We start from the raw sequence: 19,327 nt of genomic DNA on the forward strand, positions 1-19,327 counted from the left end.
TGTCTCCCGGGCCGTAGTTTTTCCATCACTGGGTTAGATCCTCATCACAATATTTAATTTAAGGTGTCAATATTTTTGTTTTACTTTATTGCCAAATTTCTTTATTAACAATAACTTGTCAAGGGGAAAACTATTTTCAGGGCCGGCCATAGATCATTGGAGGTCCTAGGCGAAATGACTTTGGTAGCTCCAAATAAAATAGAAAAATAAATAATAAAAATCTAAAAAGTAAAATTAAACAATTTTATTTAAAAGCTTGTGTAACCGAATCCAAACAATAACATTGGGCACAAGCTTCTTCTCTTAAAAAAATTGTTTTGAGGCTCCCACCAATCGGAGGCCCTTGTGGGCTGCCTAGTTTGCCTATGTCTAAGACCGGCCCTGCTATTTTAAAAAGTAACACCCTTTCAAGCAATCTTGTCTCATTAATGAAAGAATACATTGCGTGAACTTAATGAGTCAACTCTTCTTCCGTCCCCTTTCGTTTCAAATTACACATTCAATGCAGTGTGTGCTCTGAGCTAACAGCTATGACGTCACATGCGTGTCTGTGCTGAGTTTGTCCACAGCATACCTGGACACTAATATCACCCCCTCCTCCTCCTCCTACATGTGCAACTATTGGTCTGTTCTATTTGCTCCTCCGGGCCCAATTTTTGCCTTTACCTGGAGGCATGAATCTGTGTACTCTAGGGCATGTAGTCATGTATCAATCTAGAAGTTAATCTGTTTGGTACTTGCTAGATCAGAGCATCTTTTTGTTTCGATTCTATATTTATATAGAGACTGTACTGACACAGCGATTGACAACAATTCCAGGAGTACATTTTAAAAAGGGGATCAAGTTCATAGGTCAACAAACTGATTTCTTAGAATGTCAAGACCTTCAAGGTGAGAGTTAACGTATTCGTTATCGTTAGGATTCAAGAACTAATTAATAAACTTTATAAATCTGTAAAGAGCCGTGGTGGCTGAGGGGTAAAATGTTTTGCTTGTGAACCAATGGATTTCGAGTTTGAATCCCGCTGGTGACTGGCGCTTTTCAATTTCTGGATTTTTAAGTCATCGTTGAGACCATTGAAATGTTATGGCTTGAAAATGTTTTTTTAAAGATATATATAAAGATATATATAAAGATATACAAAGATATATAAAGATGTAAAGATATAAAAAGGTATATAAAGAATATATAAAAGATATATGAAGATATATAAAGATACATAAAGATATATAAAAATATCTAAAGATATATAAAGATACATAAAGATATATAAAGATACATAAAGACATATGAAAATACATAAAGATATATAAAGATATGTGAAGATACATAAAGATATATAAAGATATATAAAGATACATAAAGATATATAAAGATATGTGAAGATATGTGAAGATATATAAAGATATAAAGATATGTGAAGATATATAAAGATATATAAAGATACATAAAGATATATACAGATATCTAAAGATACATAAAGATATATAAAGATATCTAAAGATACATAAAGATATATAAAGATATGTGAAGATATATAAAGATATATAAAGATACATAAAGATATATAAAGATATCTAAAGATACATAAAGATATATAAAGATATCTAAAGATACATAAAGATATATAAAGATATATAAAAATACATAAAGATATATAAAGATACATAAAGATATACAAAGATACATAAAGACATATGAAGATACATAAAGATATATAAAGATATATAAAGATACATAAAGATACATAAAGATATATGATATGATAATTTTGGGCACTTTTTATCAGTTGAGAATCAAATTTTCTAAGCTTTATCTGTCTGTAGTACAAATAATATTAATATGGAGAAGGCATTAGACTTTCAGCCATTGGCTTAAAACTTATATATAAACAAATGGGCTGTCAACTAAGTTCCATGCGGTCTATAGGGCAGATGATCTGTTTCTATGGCCAACGGATAACGAGCGGGGTGTCATGTGGGCAACACAATGACCAACCGTCCTTACTTTCCCCAACTATAGTCGGGTACTCTTTAGAGTTGTGTGCACTCAGTGGCGCCCTAAAAATCGAGAAGCTCAAAATCCCAGTCTTCATCGAGATTCGAGCCCAGGAACCCTGTTTCGAAAGCCAAGCTCTTGAACACTCAGGTATCCACCGAACCAGGGTAGTCAACTAGCGGTTGCAAAAGAGATTTGAAAGGAAGATCTACTGTTTCGCATTGAGCTATTGTCAACTTTATAGCTCAATTCATTTTAATTTAGTTGGCAAAAAAGGGAGTTCCTTTAAGCGTTTAGTTAAGTTAATCGAGCAAATCTCCAATAGTTACCACGCGTCGGTTAAAGCATTTATGCTTTATTCCAATGTTCTAGCCATGATGTATCGTGCAATTTATTTCTATTGTTTCATCATATCTAAAAGGCTCAGGCCTGCTTCAACAAATTCTACCACCCCAGTGGCGCTACAGCCCATGCAGGACTCTGGCCTGCTTCAACACATCCTACGCTACAGACCATGCAGGACTCTGTCCTGCTTCAACACATCCTACCATCCCAGTGGCGCTACAGCCCATGGAGGACTCTGGCCTGCTTCAACAAACCCTACCATCCCAGTGGCGCTACAGCCCATGGAGGACTCTGGCCTGCTTCAACAAACCCTACCACCCCAGTGGCGCTACAGCCCATGGAGGACTCTGGCCTGCTTCAACAAATCCTACCATCCCAGTGGCGCTACAGCCCATGGAGGACTCTGTCCTGATTCAACAAACCCTACCACCCCAGTGGCGCTACAGCCCATGGAGGACTCTGGCCAGCTTCAACACATCCTACCATGCCAGTGGCGCTACAGCCCATGAAGGGCTCTGGCCTGCATCTTTGCATTCAGATCTTTCTTGAGCTTTTCGTCTCCATGCCCGAACTCATGTTGTTGTAGATCTGCCTCTACATCATTAATCCATCTTATTAGTGGTCTGCCTTTGGGTCATTATTTCTTTATTCTCGTCACCATACGTGGGTCTTCCTACATTTAGTATAAATAATAAGCAGTAACGAAAACAGTTTTCTATGAAAGGACAGTTTTCTTTTGCCTAATGAGCCACAAATAAACTGCTTTTTCTAACTTCCTCTAAATCAGGGTTCTCAGCCTGTGGGTCACGACCCCCTTGGGGGTCGATTGACGATTTGCCAGGGGTCGCCTAAGACCATCGAAAATATGGATTGTTATTGTCTATTCTTCTATTGCTGTATGTGTGTGTAGGGGGGGTCGAGGCTGAGTGGGGGATTGTAAAAAGGGGTCGCCGAGCATAAATGGTTGAGAACCGCTGCAGTCTAAATAGAAATGTTTGCATTTTCTGGGCCGCTATTTTTAGTTTTCGGAAATCCTTGGTCTGGTATTGAGCTACAAGTTGCCGAGGTTACGTCACGTCTTGAGTGTGACATTTAACATTAATATTAATCCGTTAGTGCTGTTTAAATTCGGTTTAAAGAAAGTTAGTTGTTAAATAATGCATAAGTATTGAGAGGAAAGGGGCGAAGGCGGTTCGCCTAATATCATTAAGGTGTTGGATAGATGTGATAATGGATAGCTAGGACATAACAGACTGAACGAACAGATGGGAGGATATTTATGGGGGGGGGGTGAAATGGGAGGAGGGGTGATACATATGTAGCTTATTTTTAAAAAATACCTGACAAAGAAAAGATGCTCGTCTTCACAAAATCGAACACCACACACACACCACACACAAATACACACACACACACAAAGACCAGCCTGTGCGCTGTACCGTGTGTATACTATGTATGATGTATTTGACAGTAAAGGATCGCCAGGAGTCGCCTAGCACAGTAGTTGTGTTGTTAAACCAACATTTTTTGCCGACTCGAGCTTGAAACAAACAGGTCGTTGCAACACTTTCGTTTTAGCCCGAAGCTAATTCAGACAAGATCTTCAAGATAATTGTATATATGTTATAGAAGGGCTACACTGTAGTATCAAGCTAAGCCTTGTGGTACAGATGTGGTGTTTTGACTGGTCTACTTTTTATATTCAGTATTATGGAGTCGAGGTAGAGTGTAACTTTGTCTTTAATTTTATTCTTAGTTCTATGATGTTTAGGCCCCATTAATTTTTACTGCACACACACACACATATTCACAAACGAATAGGATTATTCTCTAACTATAAGGATTATTCTCTAACTATAAGGATTATTCTCTAACTATAAGGATTATTCTCTAACTATAAGGACTATTCTCTAACTATAAGGACTATTCTCTAACTATAAGGATTATTCTCTAACTATAAGGATTATTCTCTAACTATAAGGACTATTCTCTAACTATAAGGATTATTCTCTAACTATAAGGACTATTCTCTAACTATAAGGATTATTCTCTAACTATAAGGACTATACTCTAACTATAAGGATTATTCTCTAAGTATAAGGACTATACTCTAACTATAAGGATTATTCTCTAACTATAAGGACTATACTCTAACTATAAGGATTATTCTCTAAGTATAAAATTAAGTCTACGTCATTTCACATGTCTCGGGTGCTCTTTCAGATTTGAAGATAATTACATCCTAGCCCAGTGGTTCCCAAACGTTTTCCTTAACGGAACACTTCGCATATTAGAAAAAGGTAAAAAATATAAAAATATTTTCAGTAAGACCTTTAATACTTTTTTTTTCGAGTGGTTAATAGATCTACGGTCAATGCGATTCTACAGTCTGCCCAACTTGTTTTACAAAGCTGACCTATATCAACTGACTGTTTTTCTGGTACACATTTCGAACACGTTATTTCATTGTTCATAGCAAAACATTAATCAATCAATTAATCAATCAAAATAATCAAAATATCGATTATTTAGTTAACTAGTGGTAATTAATTAATTTTATCTGATATCGAAAAAGTGAAATAAATCTCACAGTATTGAGACGTATGACTGTAAATGTGGAGTTCTTTTTCTTAGATAATCTTAGGTTGTTGTGTTCTTTTTTTTTTTTCAATTATTTTATTTATAATATTTTTCTTCTTTTAAGTCTATATATCTTTTGCGTGAACAAAACAGACGAGGCTTATTCATGAACAGTTCAACCCATAACGAAACATGAATTGTCTATGACTCGATTGTCTGAAGCCTTTTGTCATCTCCTTTTTTAAATGCAACTTTATTTGAACTTCCCACTCTTACTAGAATAAAAAGTGCTTTGTCGGCGCCAAGATGATGAATTTATAAAGTTAAGAGTGCAGAAAACATTAGGCACCGCTTTCTAGTAGCTCCGAAACTTACGATTCGAAACCCATCAATCAATTTATTTATTTTTTTGTAATGGTATTATGTGCATATGCTCAGCAATGATCTTCTGCAGCTTAGAAAGCAGGAAATGGTTTGGTGTCTGTGGCTCCGCTCTGGACCCACCCGGGAGAGTTCACAGTGCATGGGTATGAAATAGCGGGGCCTATAATAATGATGTCTCTATAGCTTATTGGCACAATGCCCCCAACATTTCCAAGAATGGCTTTGACTGTTTTAGGTGATTTTCTTTTGCCTAATGAGCCACAAAATTCTAGCGGTACGGACAAAAATATTAAATATGATAACTAATGTTTTAACACAAATCTTACACTTTTAACCATTTCGATTTTTATAACTAAATTTCATCATTTCTATTTCAGCATGCTGGAACTCATGACATGGAGTGAAATCATTGAGAATCTCAAGTCAGAAGGTCAGCTGAAGGTCGCGGTCATCTACGACTTGAAAGGTTCTAAAATAGCTGAAACATCGGGCAACATGCTCTCGGAAGAAGACGGCATCGCGGTCCTCAAATCACTGTCCAGTGTCCACTGCAGTATCTATGGCCTATTCTTTCTGGGCAACAAGTTCAGCTGCATGAACGTCGACCGGAACACTTTGATCGGCCACGCTGGCCAGGACCTCTTCGTGGCCTACCAGAGCCTGAACTTTCTTATCTGCGCCATCGCGAGCCGCAGCGAGAAGGTCTCGTGCCTTGGGATTATAAAGAACTTCGCCCAAAGATTAGTGGAAGACGCAACAGTGCCCAGTCTGATGTAGAGTGTGATGGCGGTAAAACCTTTATACCTGAATTCTATATGGAGACTTTCACGATAAACTAAACAATATCAAGGACGCTGTATTGAATTTAAAGATTGCCAACTAAAAAGTCACAAACGAAGAATTTAAAAAATCTCATTCTAATACTAAATGTGCTAACGTTTTAATATGTAATTTAAAAAAAAACCCATAGTTTGTCAACACTTTCATTACTTTGTACACCGGATACACCAAAAAGTTCTATTTATAGGTTTTACGCATTGTATGAAAATCTTCCATGCTCAGTATATGCGATACATTTCTTAGGTACTGCTTCAAATGTATTTGGGATTTTCACTATAATTTGATCGCATCTTTGTTTTCTTTACAAGTTTTAAATTGACAATGTTTAAGTAGTATAATACAGAAATGTGTGAAAAAAAAAAAAAGAGAAAGTGATATTGATAAATGTGAGGACTAAGTAAAGAAAAATGTAAGATAATAAAAACAGGAATATTTGGAGAAACGTTGGAAATAGACAAAGTAAGCAAATGTCAAGTTAAATAATAATTATTTCTTAGCGCTGCAAGCAACAGAGCTTAACAAAAGAGCTTACAAACAGATTTGATTCAACAGGGATGAAAAGTGTGCACAAATTATTATATGATTTATTCATGTGATTCGTTGACCTTCTTTTTTCTTCTTCTTCGTTCTCATTATTATGTTGGAGCGTTCATATGACTGTCACTAAACCAAAATATGAGATGACCTGCGCAGTGGTTTCCAAATCAGGGAGCTCTCCGTATAGTTTTCTTTCTATAGAGGTTTTTTTTTTTTGGGGGGGGGGGGCAGCGTCTTGTTCGGGCCTCTTGGTAAAGAATGCCGTTTTTAATGGCACGGTCAGCATTCTCTGGTGACACATGGGCAGATTATCAATTATTCACTTCTTCACACTTACGTTTTGACACCAGATACACCAGAAAGCCTGCTGTCTATCTCCCATGTATGAAAATCTCCGATGACACATTTTGGTATTAATATACCTTCGATATGTTGCTGTTTGAACCAGAAGTGACCTTAGCAGTACGCGGGGCCCCGGGCGAGTGCCATTCGCGGGCCAGCGAGCCGTTAGCATAGACTACATATACCGTACGACATCACGCCTCTGGGGCTGTAGGCCTTATGATTGTTACAAACCATAATACCTTACCTAGGCATTGGCAATTAAAACTGTAGGCAGTGTAAAGAGCATTCAAGGTAATGAGTATCATTTAGATGCAGGGAAAGGCTTCCAAAATATTAAGCCCTCGTTTATGAGTATTCTTAAACTTATATTATGCATTGTCTTTGAGTCTGATGAATTAAGATGAGTGCATTTTTAATAATAATAATAGTAATAATAATAATTTAATTTATAGAGCGCTGTTAACAAACCTGATATAGGCTCAAGGCGCTGTGATGATTACAAACATAGTCACGACAGCTAAAATGACAAACAAATCTGAAGAAAGTTTTAAACAGATAAGTCTTAATGTTTTTCTTGAATGTAGTGTAGCATGTTGTCTGTCTGACATCAATGGGGAATGATTTCCAAACTTTTGGTCCGTGTACTGAAAAAAAAGCCCGCAATGATGACCAAGTGTGGCCACCTTGTAGTCAATTCTTACTTACACATTATTTTCGCGTGATTAAACAGTCTCTATCAAATCTGATCTACTGCCTTTTGTGGGGGCATTTAACACCTTTATGCAATAGTATAAAAGGGCAATTAGCCATTGTGCTTGCTACATGGCAACCCACCTAACCTTTTTTTTTTTTATCACTTATATCGAGCAGGAGTCGCGGGCACATGGAGCAGACGGTCTATTGCAAGCTTTGAGCCAAAACGAAACGTATTTTTTGTGTCATCTTTTTTTTTAAGGGGGAGGGGGGGTAAGGAAATAAAGGGGGCGACCAAAGAACAGCCTTTATATAAATAGGAGAGAGCTTTGGATTATTTATATCTATTATATAGGATGTAAATTGTAAATGAGGGTCGTAAAGGTTTGACAAGATTTAAAATGTTATATACTTTATTCATATTCTTGTCTTCATCATTCTTGCTTGCTCATCAAGATGACTTTGTAACAGCGGAACCAAAATTGTACATAGAGTTAAGTTTTGTGTGAGTATGTGTGTGTGCGTGTGTGTGTGTCCAGGTGTGTGTTTCAATGTGTACCTGTCTGCTCTGAGTGTACATTGGTACGGTGGATGAATATGTAAATATAAGTCAAGAGTCTGACAGCGGAGTACACATTCACAGTCGATTGCAGTTAATTGGAACACTCGGGACGCGATCATTTTTGTCCTATAAGCCGGTTGTTCCAATTGCACGAACATGCATTGCAAGACTAGTTTGCTTTAGGAGTCGATTCGAATCAGCGGCTGCTCCCAATAACCGATGTTCCTATTAAGTGGACTCGACTGTATAGGATAATGCTGTGTTTTGGGTATTTCTTAGCTTAATGATGTCGTACTCTATGCTTGTAAATATCATTAGCCATCTTTTGACGTCTTTCATATATGTTTCCTTTTAAAGTCTATCTTGCTTTTAACCGAATGCTTGTTAAATGCGAAATATTAATGAATTAGATTTTAATAATACTTGTTATCATTATTTTATCACTCGTGAATTTATAAAGTAAAGTAAAGTTCCTTTTCAGACCTTGTGGTCTATAGGGCAGATGATGTAAAGGTCATCTATCAGTGGCCAGCGGTCAACGAGGGTGTCAGGTGGCCAGCACAACGACCAACCGCCTTTACTTTTCCCCAACTAATGTCGGGTACCCATTAGAGCTGGGTGGACTCAGAGGCACCCAAAAGATCCCGAAATTAAAAATCCCAGTCTTCACCAGGATTCGAACAAGGGACCCCCGGTTTAGAAGCCAAGCGCTTTACCGCTCAGCCACCGCACTACTAGGATCAGGATTTGTTAAAGGGAATCAACAATGTATTGCTTCTCTTAACAAGAGTCTGGAAAGGGGGGGGGGGGCTGAGTGGCCATTTTAATGGGCACCTGATATAAGTTAGGGAAAGGAAAAGCTCTTGGTCGTTGTGCTGGCCACATGAGATTACTAAGTCCAAGATTCGTTAAAGGGAATGGAAATTGTTTTTCCCCTTAACAGTGCCCCAATGAGGACTTAGACGTAGTGGACTACATCTCATTTAGCAAGAAGCTATTTAGGCACATTAAATGACACTAATATATCACTTATCTTAAAATTGTTATCATTTCCATATTCTATCACAATGTGTTTGGAGTGGACATATGTTACGTATGTTAGCTACATCAGAGGCGCAGTGGCTAAGTGATATAGCGCTTGTGCTTCCGAACCCAGGTTCCCGGGTTCGAATCCCGGTGAAGATGAGGACTTTTAATTTCGGATCTTTAGGGCGCCTCTAATGGGTACCTGACATTAATTAGGGAAAAGTAAAGGCTGGCCACGTGACACCTTCGCTAACCGTGTTCCACAGAAACAGATGACCGTTACATCATTTGCCCTATGGATAGCAAAGGTCTGAAAGGGGAACTTTACTTTTAAAAAAATTACATTAGTAATAGTTGTTAATCGTGTTTCTTTTTTTTTGTTATTATAATTAAAACTTTGAAGTATGTTCTTTCATGACTCTAGTCTTTGTGTCAATAAAATGCTTGTAATCTAATTGGAATGCTGATATTGTTGTTTGTTTAGTTCACTAGCTGTTTGTTATGCTGCCAAGTATCTTCCACTGTGTATTATTATATAGCTGGATGCCTGCCTGGTGGTGTATTATGCGCTCTGGACTGTCGTCTCGATGGTCCTGGATTCAAACGCAGCCTTCCCCGGCCGTTCTGCGGGAGATTTGGTGTAGGATACAGTTATCTTCAGCCCTGAAGGAACGTGCCAAACATTAAACAAAAAAACAAACATGACCTAGATTTGGGACTGTCGAGTTGCATCGAGACCAATCGTTACAGAAGGCCTGAACACTGATATGCAACGTCACATCCTATGGGCAGTTTAGACCAATAGCTTATTGCCATGTCACAGGTCTCTACGACGCAGCAACGAGTTATTGGTCTAAACTGCCCATAGGTTGTGACGTTGCAGGTCAGTGTTAAGGCCTTCTATAACTAGGGGTTTCGGTTGGATCAACAATCAAAGCGAAGAGCTCAATTACACACCTGAGGAGACATCAGTGTCATGGAGATGTGACTAATACAGTGGCGTAGCTAGGGTGGGGGGAGGGGGGGGTCCAAAATCGAAAGACCGAGTGGTAGTGAAGCCGTTACTGGGGCATAATAGAATATATCTACGTTTACGAAAGGTATGTCACGCTTATATTCTATGAGACACATAACTATATTCGATTTACTTCTGCGTGCAGTGGCGTAGCTAGGGTTGGAGGAGGGGGTCCAAATTGGAACCCCCCCCCCCCCAGGGCTCCCACATGACGAGGGCCCCAAAATGATTGTCCGAAATATGTTTTTACATTAAATATTACACCATTATCTAATGTCATGACGTCGAATGCTACGCCACTGTTTGCGTGTATCTTGTCATTAAAGGCCCATGTGAAAGCTATAAAATTCTGACATTAGCGGCATTTCTGTTAAAAGCTGACACGAACATTTTATTTGCGCATCAGTTCTAGTTCAAGGGAAGCAAACGAAATAAAACGAGTACAAAAATAAAATTAATGAGTTATCTGCCTTTAACTAATTTATTTATGTAAAAACTATCTTTATTCATGCTGAGATATCCTGGTTGGACAAAACTCTTATCCATGTTGTTAGGGGGCTAGAATAATGAATTAAAAAAGGTTGTCTGGCAGTTTCTCGTTAATAAAGGTTACTGTTCTTCGCGTGACTCTAGTGCTTCTCCGATTGAGACTACTACTCAAACATTACATTACTCAGATAAAGCACATGAGAACAAACAAACAAAAAAACAACAACACCCATACAGAGTATCCATGTTGTGTTAATGTTTTTATTTTTTTTTTTATTGTATCATATTAAGATCAATATCATAAAAGCTTTTATTTACCACATGGGAGATAACCTCAGACCTGTAACTTTTAACTACGAATATCACATTTTTGTCCCCTGAATTAAGTACCATATCCCATCTTATATAATACAGACGTTAATTCAAAAAAAGATGATTGCATTCTACCCGTCATGCATTTAGTTATGCATATTAACCAGTGACCTAATTTCTGCTAAGTCACTGGTTTTCCATGCTCTACTAGCACTAGGGAAGAAAAGCATTTACACAAATTTGTCCTAGCTTATGGAACGAGGAATGTGCCTCTATCAGTGTCTCTCTGTGAATTGTATTACAAATGTATTGAAACTTCCAGTTAAAATTAAATCTTTATTGCAAGTCTTCCTCTTTTAGACATTTTAACTCCACACAACTCCCCCTTTGCAGACACTGCGCCCACCCCTTTGAAACTGTAAACCATATCCTCTATGAATGCCCCTCCCTAATCCACCTTAGGCAGACCCCACTTCCACTACAGCCCAACATAACCAACACTCTGTACGGCAGTGTTGAACAACTGCAGAAAACAGCACACTTTTTTTTCCTTGGCACAGTCTGCAAAAGAGCTCACAGCTCAGCAGCAATAAAGCTGGCTAGAAGAAGAAGAACCAAATGTAGAAGATGTATAAGAAATACAAATGGGTACCTGACATTAGTTAGACAAAGGTAAAGGTGGTTGGTCGTTGTGCTGGCCACATGACACCCTCGATAACCGTGGGCCACAGAAACAGATGACCTTTACATCATCTGACCTGTAGAACACAAGTTCTGAAAGGGGAACTATTTTTTTCTATTTAAATGTCCTCCTTCCTCGCAGATTCCAATCAAGTTGGTAACCGCGTAAGAATACTTGTTCTTTCTCTTACACTTTGGACTTCAAGACGATTCCTTTTCATTATGTTATGTAGATATTTTATTTAAACATAGGAAATATATAAAGTTAACGTAACATGACGTCATTTCCTGTTTTATTAAACTCTACATTTTATATGCACAACAAAATTGCACGACAACATCAAATAATCATTGTAGGCATAACGCATTTTTTTACAGTTCTTAGATACAAGGCACTTATCTTATGAAACTAATAGGTTAAGCTAGTTCTCCATAAGCGTATTGATGGTCGAAGAAATGCTTTGAATTATTTTACTTTACAGTTTGTGTTTACAGTTGTCTGTCATTTGTATCGACCTTACAGTGGTAACACGCATCAACCGGCTAGATCGATGTATCGTTCAGTTCAATTCAGGACAGTATGTTCCACACATTATGCCATGCTTAAGCCGGCACTGAAAGGGCAGGTTCGATGTGAATACGTGTTCGATAAGGCGTGTAAAGATATCAGATAACGAAGAGATTTAAACATGTGCTAGGTCTGGTCAACGGCCAGGAAGTTAACTCTTCTGGGTCGTGACATTGTGTTTAGGTTGTTTGTGTTATTGTTTAAAAATGTGTTTTGGCTGACACCATGGTCGATTGGTGAAAATGTGTTCTGGCTGACACCATGATCCATTGGTGAAAATGTGTTCTGGCTGACACCATGATCCATTGGTGAAAATGTGTTTTGGCTGACACCATGGTCGATTGGTGAAAATTTGTTCTGGCTGACACCATGGTCGATTGGTGAAAATTTGTTCTGGCTGACATCATGGTCCATTGGTGAAAATGTGTTCTGGCTGACACCATGGTCGATTGGTGAAAATGTGTTCTGGCTGACACCATGGTCGATTGGTGAAAATGTGTTCTGGCTGACACCATGGTCGATTGGTGAAAATGTGTTCTGGCTGACACCATGGTCGATTGGTGAAAATGTGTTCTGGCTGACACCATGGTCGATTGGTGAAAATTTGTTCTGGCTGACATCATGGTCCATTGGTGAAAATGTGTTTTGGCTGACACTATGGTCCATCCTACAAGCATTGTCATTAACTAGAGTTATTTCAGAATCCATATCATTGATCTCGTCGGAGATACCCATTCCATTCAGTTCTCCATCTTCGCCAATGACTTGCTCCAGAATGTCTGTTCTTCTTGCCTTGTTATAGTCATGGAACTCCCGGGATGAAGATCCGCAATTCAAAGAAGTCATGTCGTCGTTGGAAGAATCCTCCTCCCCCGGAACTTCTTCTCCCCTCCCCGTCTTGATCAGGGGCGTCGTATCCGTTGGGGAAGATCCAGGGTCTCCCAAGTCGAACTTTGGCCTGGCGATCTGATGGTAAGAGACGGCAGCATCGTAAGTGTAGCTGTTAAGGGCAGAGCACTCTTCCTGGAAACTCACTTCAAAAGCATTGGTTGTTTCACTTTTTCTTCGCTCTATCGTCTCAATCTGTGACATCATTCTGTTAGAAAACACAGTTTTACAATTGTAAGTGTTAAAAAACTAGATCTAGGGAATTTTCTGTTTGAATACACATACAGACTTGTTAGTGTTAAAAAGCAACTAGATTTAGGGAATTTACAATACACGGTTGTAGACTTTTAGAATTAAAAAAAACAACTAAACCTTATGAATTCTTTGTTAGAATACACAGTTTTGGACTTGTTAGTGTTAAAAAACTAGTTCTAGAGCACTTTTCAAAATTAACTTCATTCATTGCGCTGGACTTTCGTAAATATGATAGTCATCAACAAGCTTCGAGAGCATTATCTTATCTTATCTTAAATAATACAGACGTTATTCAGTCATGCATATTAACCAATGACTTAAATTCTGCCAAGTCAATGGTTTTCCTGGCTAGCTCAGGCAACCCATTCCATGCTCTAATAAAACTAGGGAAGAATGAGCATTTGTACAAATTTGTCCTAGCATATGGAACATGCATGTTTTGGCTATCTTTGTGTCTTTATGAATATTTTATTAAATTTTATTTTTGTATTTGAAGATTATGGTTCAGTGTTTTATGTATAATTGCTACTTTACTTTTGAGTAAATATTCAAGCTTTGGAGACCTGGATTAAGACAACAACTTGTAATGTAAAAATGCAAGACACAACACGTTGGGACATCGTGGTCATGGTTAATAAAATATTTTGATAACTTACAAATAAAAACATATTAAAAAAAAAAAAAAAAAAAAAAGCCCACAAAAGAGGCAAGATGGCCCATAAAAGAGGCATATAAAACCCAAAAAAAGAGGCAAAGAAAAGAGGCATAAAGCCCAAGGATTCCTATGATGATAAAGCTAAACCTGAATAGCGCAAATTCTGAGGTTTCCTTTTTTAGAAAAGAAAAAAAAAAAAAAAAAAAAAATAGAAAAAAAAAAAAAAAAAAAAAAGCTTTAACGAAGTTTAGTTGTTTCAATTAGTTTGGATGAGTTCTTAGGATTGTAGTATATCCAGACCAACAACAATCAATCTGTGCAATTAGAAATATTTTTTTCCCATTGCCTTTGTATAGCTCTATCTCATGCTTTTAGCTTTCTCAACACCCTATGGTCCTATCGCTTATCTGGACCAGTTGGGAAAGGGAAAAGGGGGGGGGGGAGAAAGAGATATCTAGGTACATTTTACCATAAAGACATTCAAAAAAGGGGGGGGGGGAGACATGAATTTGAACTCATGTCTCAAGCTTTCTTAAGCCGACATTCTAACCACCTGGCTAGTAAATTGTGTATGAAAATAGAGGTTGACATAGTTATCTGCTGGCTGTGGGAGAAATAATGTGTACGATCTTTTTACCAGACAGACAGACAAACAGACATAGTAACAGAATGAGTTGATATAAGTTTTGTAAAAAAAAATATCCAACAAGCCTCTGAACAATATTACATCTTCTCCTAGTTATGTTCATATTTTATTGTCTACGATTTCGGATGTATTTTACTGAGTGGAGCTAGGACACCTTGATCGACATTATAAAAACTTCACTTTGAACAGGAAGAGAAAAAAAAACTATTTCCGGTTCTCTCTTGAAGGATATAGAAGCAAACGTTCCCAGCCTCAGTCTCGCGATCCGAATGATTCAAAGAGTCGATAATGGAGGATGGATCACCCCAAGGGAAACCTCTCATGCGCCTATAATGTACCGCCATGTCCGTAAGAGTAGCTTCAATGTACCCATAATGACTTACCTGCGGGTTTCAATCATGAGTTTATCTCTGTATCCGGACAGTCGGAGCTCATCAGCGTGTTTGATGTATTCTTGAATGTGCTCTTCCCTTAGAGTGACAGTCCTGAAAGAAAACAGACAAGACTGAGCTTAAATCCTCTAACACTCAAGACACTGTTATAGTGATTCCCTTAGTCACATTCCATTACGATGTAAAGGGCATTAATTATTAAAGTTATTATTACTATTATTATTATCTCCATGGCTCTATTGTATGCTTCATTGCCTCCTGGTGCAAACTCTTTAGTATGGATGGGTGGGAAGAGGTATCTGATAGCAGGGTCGGCATTAGGCACTTTAATAGGCCCGCGTTAATTCTAGGTGAAAATTATTAAATAAAACCATTATATTTCTTCTTCTTCATCGTTCTCATTGTTATGTTGGAGTGTTCAGATGACTAGACCAATACATAAGATGAATTGCGCAGTGGTTTCCAAATCAGGAAGTTCTCCATATAGTTTTCTTTCTATTGGGGTGATTTGGGGTCAATGTCTTATACGGGCCTCTTGGTAAAGAGAGCAGTTTTGGAGGACGTGGTCGGCATTCTCTGGTGATACTCCACATGGGCAGATTTCACTGGTTCCAATTTTGAGCTTCCGGTACATGTGTTGTCGCATTCTGTTGTGTCCGGTCCTGAGTCGAAAGATTAGACGTTGGTCTTATCGGGATAGCTTATAGTAAGCGTCATCTTTCTTGTGATTTGGATGAGAGCTCATCCATTTCTCATTTATTTAAACCATTATAAATTGACAGTGTTTTGCGGCCTTATATTTTCAAGGGCCTTCTGAAAATCTACCGATATTACAAATTTACGGAAAAGTACTGGAAATCTAAAATTGCAAAATATACGGAAAAGTACTGGAAATCTTCTAAAATTGCAAAATATACGGAAAAGTACTGGAAATCTTCTAAAATTGCAAAATATACGGAAAAGTACTGGAAATCTCCTGAACGTATGAAAATCTCCTGAAAAGTAACACATTTTTCATGAAAAATAAACACTATTGTCATTTTAGGGTGCCGATCGCTCAGTACATAAATGAAGACAATTAATTGAATCACTGACTCCTTACCTTTGACTTCTGGAAGCTCGCCGCCTGACCCTCAGAAGAAGTAGACCAGATATCCCCAGGAGGCAGTAAACCAACAGAGTGGCTACGATGAACTCCATGGCGCCCTCATGATCGTACGCCTTTCTCTTCTCGTCGTCCTGCGCCCCTGACGTTATGTTGGCGAGGACCGCTATGACGTCAGTACGGTTGCAAGGCGCCACCTCAGCCGTAAGCGAGATATGCATGTCCGGTCGTTAATGTTCGAAAATAAATGTTAGATATAATTGTGGTATCCTCCCTTCACAGAGCTCTCCACTAGTTTACCTTGTTAAAGAGTGTTTTAAAATTAGGATCTGGTTGTTGCATAACATTTATTACAATGTTTTTCAAATCCAGAAATGCAAGTCACGTGACAATGCCGTGACAGGCAAGATGTTATAAATAATGTAGGCATAAGGTGCAGAGGCGAAATATACACAGATGGAAACTTACATAGACAAAAAAAAAAGAGGTCACACCTGCCTCACAAAGCCAACGCTAGCCTTAAATCTCTACAAGCATTCCAAAATTGCTAATAAAGAAGCAAAACTAATTTCTAAGCAGTGAGGATGGTTGCCTGATCCTGTGGTATGCGTTCTGGACTGTCGTCTGGAAGGTCGCGGGTTCGAACGTCCCCCTCCCCAGGAAGGTTTAGGCTAAGTTGTGATAATATTCATTTCTGAAAGATAAGACAAGAAGATAAAAAAAAGCCGAAACATGTGAAATGATAAAATAACTTCTTGGTGTCACCTACAACAGAATTCATCTACAATAAAGTCTAACCTCAGACAACAGCAAAGCTTTGTATGATGGCATAAAAACAGCCCTGTCTCCTACAGTGTCTAAACCTCCCTCCCCCCCCACCCCTTTTTTTATCCGAATTGTGAATTTTGTTATATATATTTATACATTATATAGAGAAGTAGGCCTTTCTATGAAAGTTATCTATGACTTAAAATGATCAGGTCCATATTGAAGTACGGTGAGGCCACGGAGCAGGATCTATGTAGAGACCCAATTAACGTTTTCTATGAAACAGTTCGGGGGAAAAAAGGTAAACGTTTGATAAACCGTCTAGATTTTGAGACTTTTAAAGTCTATTTAGTATAAGACCCATTCTTTTGAGGAGGCATCCCCGCCTGCCCTGACTTAAATCCGGCACTGAAACCAATGCCTTGTAGTGATTAGATGGTGGTTGCCTGGCCATTTTTGGGTATGCGCTTCGGGCTGTCGTCAAGATGGTTCTGAGTCCGAACCCAGCCACCTCTCACCCCTAGCCCTCACCCCTAGCTCTAATACAGAAGGTTTGAGCCAGGCCGTAGTAATCTTCATTCCTGAAGGTAGGTCTGAACACTTACAAGTCACAACACTATCCTTTGAGCACTTTTATCCTGTAGGGAACAACACTATCCTTTGGGCACTTTTACCCTGTAGGGAACAACACTATCCTTTGGGCACTTTTATCCTGTAGGGAACAACACTATCCTTTGGGCACTTTTATCCTGTAGGGAACAACACTATCCTTTGGGCACTTTTATCCTACAGGTCACAACACTATCCTTTGGGCACTTTTATCCTGTAGGGAACAACACTATCCTTTGGGCACTTTTATCCTACAGGTCACAACACTATCCTTTGGGCACTTTTATCCTGTAGGGAACAACAAGAACACTAAGGGAACTTGAACTAAGTCCACGAGAATATGAAACAGTTGTAGATTATAGATTTTAAACAATCAAACTTTAAGTTACTCTATAATACATGTAGATTGTATTACTACACAAGAACTAATAAACATACCACAATCACATCTCGTATGTGTACTCTTTGGGTAAGCAATGTGCTCAACACTTTGACCCTAATATGATCAATGAACTGTTTAAAATTAGGTCAAAGGCTGTTTGCATCCCCATTCCCCTAATACGTTTTGTTTTCTCTGGTTTTTAAATGGAAGGACATTTGAAATAGGACATTTACACAGTCCCCCCGTGTGTTTACACGCGTACACACTTACAAGCCCACGCGGTAGACACTCAAATTGTTTGTCAAATCGACTGACAGCACAGGCCTGACCTACTACACATGTAGACATGTCCAGATTTTACCTGCAGAGGACTGGCCACGATGAATCTTTTAATATGGAGTGAAATGGGAAGGTAAAAAAAAATGTAAGGGAGGATAACAGTTTTCATTGCACTAGTTATGTCAGTTTGTCATCATGTAGGTCTACACTTTCACCTGCCTCTTATTTAGTTCTGAAGGGCAACAGTGTTACATAAAAGAACAAGCTAAATATATATATATATATATATAAACTTTAAAAATACAAAGATTATATAAGAGAAAGAACCGCAAAATTTATGCTGTATCTTAATACTACAAGATTTATCTTCCTTCTTCTATATAAACCAAAAAGTATTACATTAGCACTTATTAATTAGCTGTTTGGTTAATTTTGTTATGGATTCACTTGTTGCCAGGGACAATGAATAATTGTGCAAAGTTTCTCAGAGACTGGAAAGAGGGAGAACTAACGTGTTCAACATTGGTACCAGACAGATGGAGGTGTTATAAGGTGGGTACAATAAAAGTAAGACCTAATGCATTATTGTATAGCCTACACACAGAAACAAAAGACAATTTTAGAAAATTAGACCGATAGCCTTATTGTATAGCCTACACACAGAAACAAAAGACAATTTTAGAAAATTAGACCGATAGCCATATTGTATAGCCTACATACAGAAACAAAAGACAATTTTAGAAAATTAGACCGATAGCCTTATTGTATAGCCTACACACAGAAACAAAAGACAATTTTAGAAAATTAGACCGATAGCCATATTGTATAGCCTACACACAGAAACAAAAGACAATTTTAGAAAATTAGACCGATAGCCTTATTGTATAGCCTACACACAGAAACAAAAGACAATTTTAGAAAATTAGACCGATAGCCATATTGTATAGCCTACATACAGAAACAAAAGACAAT

The 19,327-nt window shown here is 38.1% G+C and overlaps 2 protein-coding genes across 3 annotated transcripts; one reads left to right on the plus strand and one right to left on the minus strand.

The window, feature by feature from the left end:
• Nucleotides 1-664: 664 nt before the first annotated feature.
• On the plus strand, nt 665-8,731 carry LOC106069245 (uncharacterized). 2 transcript variants are annotated; one of them, XM_013228864.2, is made up of 2 exons: nt 665-891; nt 5,686-8,731. In XM_013228864.2, the coding sequence occupies exons 1-2, from the start codon at nt 875-877 to the stop codon at nt 6,083-6,085; spliced, it is 417 nt and encodes a 138-aa protein (XP_013084318.2). In that variant the 5' UTR covers nt 665-874; the 3' UTR covers nt 6,086-8,731. The 2 variants fall into 2 exon arrangements, with proteins under 2 accessions (XP_013084318.2, XP_013084319.2); XM_013228865.2 differs by lacking the exon at nt 665-891 and adding an exon at nt 3,794-4,065.
• A 2,351-nt stretch (nt 8,732-11,082) lies between these two features.
• LOC106069244 (uncharacterized) lies at nt 11,083-17,115 on the minus strand. Its single transcript, XM_056031349.1, has 3 exons — nt 16,315-17,115; nt 15,204-15,305; nt 11,083-13,472 (listed from the first exon to the last, which is right to left on the minus strand). The coding sequence occupies exons 1-3, from the start codon at nt 16,536-16,538 to the stop codon at nt 12,503-12,505; spliced, it is 1,296 nt and encodes a 431-aa protein (XP_055887324.1). The 5' UTR covers nt 16,539-17,115; the 3' UTR covers nt 11,083-12,502.
• Between the last annotated feature and the right edge of the window lie 2,212 nt (nt 17,116-19,327).

This window comes from Biomphalaria glabrata, chromosome 5 (genome assembly GCF_947242115.1).
Source record: "Biomphalaria glabrata chromosome 5, xgBioGlab47.1, whole genome shotgun sequence".
NCBI classification, from domain to species: domain Eukaryota; kingdom Metazoa; phylum Mollusca; class Gastropoda; family Planorbidae; genus Biomphalaria; species Biomphalaria glabrata.